General features: G+C 39.0%; 1 protein-coding gene across 1 annotated transcript in view; it reads right to left on the bottom strand.

Annotated features, from left to right (window-relative positions):
* Positions 1-7,394, bottom strand: part of LOC115098868 (transmembrane channel-like protein 1) — a 185,679-nt gene extending 178,285 nt beyond the window's left edge. Inside the window, exon 1 of the mRNA XM_029615918.1 lies at positions 7,370-7,394. Within this exon, the coding sequence (XP_029471778.1) occupies positions 7,370-7,394 (25 nt within the window). The remainder of the gene's footprint in view (positions 1-7,369) is intronic.
* Positions 7,395-8,254: the final 860 nt, after the last annotated feature.

The following is an 8,254-nucleotide window of genomic DNA, read 5'->3' on the forward strand; positions in this document are numbered from 1 at the left end:
TGGCGAGGCGTGTCCCAGCATGGGCGAAGACAAAGTCTAACCCTCTGCCGGACCTGCATACTTCTGGAAAGCCAACTACACTATGTTGGTATTTGAACAGTCCTCCGACCGTTCCCAGCCCTTTCGGAACTGCCGCTAGGTATCGGCAAGAAGCAGCAGGCCGGAATGAGGATGAGGGCAGACAGAGACCTTGTGACACAGAAGACTTGAGATGAGATGAGAAGACTCTGGAAATGAACCAGGAACTTGGAAGACTCTAGACAAGACAGGAAATTTGGAAGAGTCTGGACAATTTATTTATTTATTTATTTATTTATTTAACAGTTTTTTATACTGACCTTCATAGTAGATAACCATATCGGATCGGTTTACATTTTAACAAGGGTAAACTGAGGTAACAATTCTGGTAAACAATAGATAACAAAGGAAAAAGGAATAAGTCAAAGTTACAATCAACAAGGAATGGAAAAACTTGGAAGCTTAAGACAAGCTGGAAGGAAGATAAAGGCAGGTAGAATAAATATAACGTGATACGAATAATTTAACGGGTTAGAGCTTATGCTTTAACCTGGAAATGCCAGTGTCCATTGTTCAGGAGGAAGTGTGTTGAAGACCTTGTAGGACGTGAGGCTCAAACTAGTGATTATCAGGTGGATCTGGGAAGGCTTGGTGAAAGAGCCACGTCTTTAGTCTTTTTCTGAAGGTTAAGAGGCAGGGTTCCAATCTGAGATTTGCTGGGATGTTATTCCAGATAGATGGGCCTGCTATTGAAAAAGCTCTGTCTTTGGTCATAGTGAGGCGAGTGGCTTTAGTAGGGGGAAATTTCAGAGTGCCTTTGTGTTTGTGTTCCCAAATCCAAAAAGCATGGACTATCCAACTTATTTTTTATGTTTTTATTTATCGGGTTTTATATACCGTCATTCGAATTCACCATCATAAATCCATCATAACGGTTTACAAATATGAAGGTTACAATGTTAAGGGATAAACAGAGTTTCAAAAAGATTCAAATTGTTGTTAAGCATAGGGGAATCAAATGTTAGTTATTTACTGTTCTGTTTTACGTTTAACTTCTTAGTTAAACGTCTGTAGTTGGGATAAGTTCATTTATTCATTTAATCTTCAGGTTGAAGTGGAAGGTGAAGTTGTTGTGTCGTTCATTGGGTGAGTTGGTATGCTTTGTTGAACAACCATGTTTTTAGCTCTTTTTTGAATGTTTTTAGGTTTTCTTGAGTTCTAAGTTCAGTTGGTAGGGAGTTCCAGAGTTTTGGGCTACCTAGAGATATTGCTCTCTTTTGGGTTGAGGTGAGTTGATTGGAACGCATAGGAGGTGTTTTTAGAAGTCCCTTGTTTCTGATCTGAGATTTCTATTTGGGGTATGTAGTTTTATAGATGAGCTTAGCCAATTTTCTTGTTTTTCATATATAATTTTATGAAGGATGGATAGTACTTTGTATTCAATTCTGAATATTATTGGTATCCAGTGTAGTGAAATAAGTATTGGGGTGATGTGGTCGTGCTTTTTGGATCTAGTGAGGATTCTTGCAGCTACATTCTGTAGGATCTGTAGTGGGCAAATGGTGTTTAGAGTTAAGTTGAAAAGGAGTGAGTTACAGTAATCTATGTTGGAGAAAATTAGTAATTGAAGGACTGATCTGAAATCATTATTGGAAAGAAAAGGTTTTAAATGACGGAGAGTAAGTAGTTTATGATATCCGTCTTTGATTTTTTGTTGTGATATGGTTTTTAAAAGAAAGTTCTCTGTCAATTATTACTCCGAGGTTGCGGGCATGATTGATTGGAGATATGAGTGAATTTTGGTTCATTAGGCTGAGTGGTGGTATTTGAGGAGAGTTGTTCTTTCTATCTAATAAAATCATTTCAGTCTTGTCGAAGTTGAGGATGAGTTTTAAGTTGGTTAGTATTTCCTTTATGTTGTTTAGGTAAGTTGCTGTTAATTTGTAAGTGTCTTCTAGTGAATTTTTTATTGGGATTAATATTTGAATATCATCAGCATAGATGAAGTATGTCAGATTGAGATTTGATAGGAAGAGGCTTTATGCATCAAGTTCCCAGTTTCCGCTACTGTCCCTTCACAGTTCTGTTCCAACAAGGTCCCTAATTTTACTCAATAGGGCTTCTTCAGTCATTAAATAAGCTAATTGGAAAACCTTATAATATTCAAACGTTCCGGTTCCAATAAATATCATTCAAATGAATAGGTGACCCAACGATTTATATCCTTTATATGAATCAGAAATCGGTAGACATCTTGTAACCGCCGTCCTGTATTCCATTTGAATGGCATTTGAAGCAATGCTGGTCAGTAATGATAACTGAGTGAATATTGGAGTGCCCTGGAGTTATGAGGTGCACCGGATATATGGAGGATGATATGTTCATAAGTGTTAAGAAGAAATGATATAACTCTTTTAATTATAATCCATTGGTGATTTCCCGTGGATGGGATTAATGAAAAGGTCTACAGATAGTGGATAAACCCAAGCATTACGAGATGTCCACTGATTTCTGATTCGTATAGAAGATATAAATCGTTGGGTCACCTAATCATTTGAATGATATTAATTGGAGCCAGAACATTTGAATATTATAAAGTTTAACGATTAGCTTATTATAAGACTGTATACCCTAAAGAAGCCCTAACAAGTGAAACGAGGGACCTTGTTGGGACGGAACCATGAAGGGATAGAAGCAGAAATTGGGAACTTGGTGCAAAATACAAGTTAGATAGTCCATGTTTTTTGGATTTGGGAAGAGGGACAGAATCGAGAAGGAACAGTATTGGGGATTGGGAACTTGATGGAAAATGTGAATTGGATAGTTTATGTCTTTGAATTTGGGAAGATTTATTTGTGCAGATTGGGCCGGATTTTAAAAAGGTTACTCGCACCGGGCCTATTTTAAAAAGGCCCGACCCCGGATATTATAACATGCTCGCGGCTATGTATGCATGTTATAAAATCGGGCGTAGGTTTGTGCGCGCCGGGTTGCGTGCACAAATCTATGCCCGCTTAGGTTTAAAAATCTGGCTCACTATGCTTATGAACATTCATCCTTTAAATCTAAGATTAAGCAAGGTCTGCAATATTGCAGAAGGTTCAGAAATAACTGATTTGCCATACCATTACACATCCTGGATATAAATTACAATAAAATATACAGAACACAATCTAATTTGTATTAACATTAAATTAAACATACTTAATCCTGATAAAATTAAGGTAACTATGTTTGTATATAAAATATCAAGTGCAGCTGTTGCACAAAAGATGAAACTCACAATAAAAGAGCCAAGGTAGGTAATCCAGCTGCAGAAATACCAAAGTAATTGAGGTTGACAGCAAATGAACAGAAGAGGTTTCAGCAAGCCTATGACACGTCTGACTTAGAGCAGAGCCAGCGCCGACCTTCTCGATCATTAACCCCAATTAAAATTTTTACTTTTTTACGCCATATGAATATGGTAACAATTCTGTGATTTTCACAATATTTGTATGGCTCTTTTATTGGGTGTATATAAAATACTACGCCAAAAATTCAAACAGCATCGAACAATCCTGCCAAAATAAAGAGGTCTCTAGCTTCATATAAAACAAAAGTATTAGTTTAGAAGCTTTACTAAAGAGCCACATCTTACACCCTTTTCGAAATACTAAGTAATCCACTGTAGCTTGCAAATATTTAGGCATTGCATTCCAGAGTGCTGCTCTTAAACAAGAAAATGCTCTTTTTGTGGTTTCCATAAACTTTATGCCACAGGAATTAGTGCCATGAGCCAAAGTTAAAGAAGATACTATCTCTTTTCAAGGCTAATGTCTGTGAGAGATGCTAACTATTAAAGGCTCCGCTCATTGCTTCTTAACCTCTTGGCTAAGATCCAGGAGTAGAGTCTGATCTAAAAGCTGAGACTGGTTCACTCTTTTGAGAATCATAAGACAGAAGGATTCCACTAGGAGAATGCATATAGGGGTAGATTTTATAAATCTACGCGCGCGCGTACTTTTGTTCACGCACCAGGAGCAAACAAAAGTACACCGGATTTTATAAGATACGCACGTAGCCGCGCGTATCTTATAAAATCCGGGGTCGGCGCGCACAAGGGGGTGCACATTTGTGCAACTTGCGCGCGCCGAGCCCTGCACGCTGTCCATTCCCTCCGAGGCCGCTCTGAAATTGGAGCGGCCTCGGAGGGAACTTTCCTTCCACCCCCACCCCCGCACTTTCCCCTCCCTTCCCCTACCTAACCCCCCCCCCCCCCCCCCCCCGGCCCTATCTAAACCTTCTCCCTACCTTTGTTGGGAAAGTTACGCCTGCCAGAGGCAGGCGTAACTCTGCGCACGCCAACAGGCTGCTGGCGCACCATCGCCAGACTCGGGGGCTGGTCCGGAGACCTCGACCATGCCCACGGGCCGGCGCCATGCCCCCAACACGCCCCCCGGAATGCCCCGAAATTCGCGCCGCCCACCCAACACGCCCCCGACATGCCCCCTTGCGAAGCCCTGGGACTTACGCTCGTCCCGGGTGTTAATATATATAATTATTTCAACAAATGGACTTTAATTATAGTTCTTTCTATATTCTCTGTTAACAGACTACTATGATAATGCTTTATACCTCCACAATTTAATTTACATATGTACAACATATCTGTGTGCAACATTTCTATGAAACATGCCAACCAAGTACTTCTGAAATCAAACTGACGAGGTTAGAAAGAAATATTGTGCAAAAGTAGAAGTCACATTCCTTTCAGAAAGCATCCCACTTTCTAAACATCTTCTGTCACAACCACCATATCTGCATACTAGATTTTAACTTGTTTTAGGATTATGCAAAAAAATGTGTTCCGTTTCAGAGGCGCAAAGTGAAAATAAGTGCTCTTTTGTTCGGTCTGGACACTTGCCTTCTGTTATTCACAGTATCAGGGTCTACATCTTGCAAAAGCCATCACATGCCTAATAAGAGTTTGCAATGGCAATAATGGCAGGCATTTTTTTAAATGCTACTTTATTGACGTCAAAAGGAAACAGTCTTTTATTTTTAACCTATGCTACTCCATGACCTGCTTTATTCAACGAGAAATTCCCTAGGAAAATATATTAATAACACATGAATAACTGTTCTGTATATTCTTTTTCTCTTAAATGTTATTTATTTTTTAGAAAGTACAGAGGGAATGGAAAGTAGACATTGCCTAAAGGAGAGATATTGGTAGTTCTGAAAGCTTGCATTTTTAAATATATAGACATAAAATTGACTCAAATACTTTGTTGTTTTTCATTTAATTATTATTTTTAACTTTAAATTGAAGGAACAACAATTACCGTACCATACAGGGAAAAAAAATAGGTATATCAATGTAATTATAAAAGAGAGTGTCATCAATTGATGATTGACTCAATCAATATTATATGGTAAATCAATATTACTCAACCTGTGACTTATCAATGCAGCTCTTGCATACCAAGCTGTACGCAGAATTTTTGAAATAGCATAGGTTGGAATAGAACTTACATTTGAAAAATAAATGAAGATTTCATTTGAATGTAGCTTTTTGAAATTTGGTTTGCGGCTGAAGTGTTTCAAAGAATGACAAAAGTTGAGGTCCATTATTCTGAGTGAATGAGATATGTGTATCGCAAGTACAATATATTTACTAATTATGAAACTGGTTTATTAAGAAACAATAATGGAACGATACTGCACCTGTTAAAGGATATGTACTGCCTCACGGTATATGAATTTGATATCATCATGGTTACAAAGGTTAACATATGTTAATTAGGATAAAGATATTTAGAAACTATCATAAGCACACATTGGGGGTCATTTTCAAATGCTTATCATGTGCGATAGCATGGTGGGGGAGGAGTCAGGGCGGCGAGAAGGAGGACTCGGCAGCGTCTTCATTGGCGGCGATAAGGTTAGTAACATTATCGTCGCCTGTAGCCCACCCAATAGTGCCACCTTTCATGGTGGCGCTATTGGGTGCGAAAGCTGGCAGCGAAAACACCAGGGTGGTGCGAAGGCTGCCGGCCTTTGCAGGCCGGCCCTCTTCACCACCCCCACTCCCCGTTTTTGCTGGATTCACCATTCTGCGATAGAATGGTGAATCCAGGCTATTATTTGTAAACCATAGGAGGATTAAACATTTGCAAACTACAAAGTCATTATAGGCTAGAGATATGCATGTTAGAGATATAATTCGGGTGCCCCATCATTTCTGCTATCGAGTTTGTGTGGCCGCGGGAAAATCTCGGTTTCTCGTGGACCGGCATTTTTTTTTTTTAGTGAAAATTTTTTTCAGATTAGTGCGCGCTAACGGGAGTTATCACGCACTAACAAAAATAGCAAAAAATAACAAAAAGTAACAAAAATTAACGGTTTTTGTTAGTGCGCGCTAACGGGAATTAGAGCACACTAATGGGGAGTTAGTACGCACTAATCCCCGTTAGCGTGCACTAACAAAAACCGTTAATTTTTGTTACTTTTTGTTATTTTTTGCTATTTTTGTTAGCACGCACTAAGCCAAAAAAACGATTTTTGATGAAAATTTGGGGGAAATACGATCGTTTCTCATTTTTCACGAATTTTTGACGAATTAAGAAATATCGTACGATATTTTAATTTGTCAGAAAATGATTCACATCCCTAATGCATGTGTTTAAAACAAATAGGTTAAATAGGATGAATGAGGCTATTTCCATTCCATTGATGGTCTCCCAAAAAGAATGAAAGGCACCACCACCAATGACAAAAATTGTTGTTTCTATTTCTTTTTGTTTTCCATTGTAACCTATGGGTCAAGTAAAACTGTAGCTGCCACCTGCCATGCCTACTGTGTTCCAGCATGGGAGTTTTGGTGCCTCCATGTTATTAGTTTGTTGGTTATACTGGGGTGTTTGTTTTTCCCCAGAAAAAAATGTGAAAAATGTAAAGTTTCTTCTCTATATTCCATCAACTTTATGGTTTTTCATTTTGGTCTATCCATCTATAATCCCAGCCTGGTTCTTCCATCCTGGGGATCTTTCTGATACTCAGACTTAATGCTATACTCAGACTTTATACTTTGGGGTGTTCTTGCTACTGTGTCGGGGGGGGAGGGGGGGGCTACTTTGCATCTCTCATGGTTCCTTGGTCTGTTGATGCCTCTTTGTGCTCCTCTGTCCCTTTATCAGAGCCCTAGGGGTTTTCCTGCTAATGTTTCTGCCTCATTTCCCCTTCATTATGCCTTAGGATGTTGATGAAACATTTGGTGCCTTTTTTCCTCATGTGCTGCCTTCGAGAGTTCAAGTCACTGTTGTTGGCTCCTTCTTTTGAAAGTTTGGGGAGTTCTTCCCACTCTTACTGCTTCTTTGCTGCTCTGATGCCATGGAGAACTCCTGCCACTTCTGGCACTCCTTTGCTCCTTTAAAGTGCCTTTCGCTATTCAAAGAGTAGTAAATCATCTGGACCGGATGGTATGCACCCCAGGGTTCTGAAGGAACTCAAAAATGAAATTTCAGATCTATTAGTTAAAATGTGTAACCTATCATTAAAATCATCCATTGTACCTGAAGACTGGAGGGTGGCTAATGTAACCCCAATATTTAAAAAGAGCTCCAGGGGTGATCTGTGTAAAATGTTCTAAAGATCAAAATCTCAGTACATATAGAAAGACATAAAAAATCATGGGATAGGTGGTGATGTCCTTTCATAGATTACAAACTGTTTAAAAGACAGGAAACAGAGAGTAGGATTAAATGGACAATTTTCTCAGTGGAAAAGGGTAAACAGTGGAGTGCCTCAAGGATCTGTATAGGACCCATGCTTTTCAATATATTTATAAATGATCTGGAAAGGAATATGATGAGTGATGTAATCAAATTTGCAGATGACACAAAATTGCAGGAGAGCCTTGTGAAACTGGAAAATTGAGCATCCAAATGGAAATTTAATGTGGATAAGTGCAAGGTGATGCATATAGGGAAAAATATCCTATGCTGTATTTACATTATGTTAGGTTCCATATTAGGAGCTACCACCCAAGAAAAAGATCTAGGCATCATAGTGGATAATACATTGAAATCCTTGGCTCAGTGTGCTGTGGCAGTCAAAAAAGCAAACAGAATGTTAGGAATTTTTAGGAAGGGAATGGTGAATAAAACAGAAAATGTAATGATGCCTCTGTATAGCGCCATGGTGAGACCATACTTTAAATACTGTGTACAATTCTGGTTGCCGCATCTCAAAA

Source organism: Rhinatrema bivittatum, chromosome 1 (genome assembly GCF_901001135.1).
Source record: "Rhinatrema bivittatum chromosome 1, aRhiBiv1.1, whole genome shotgun sequence".
In the NCBI taxonomy this organism is placed as follows: domain Eukaryota; kingdom Metazoa; phylum Chordata; class Amphibia; order Gymnophiona; family Rhinatrematidae; genus Rhinatrema; species Rhinatrema bivittatum.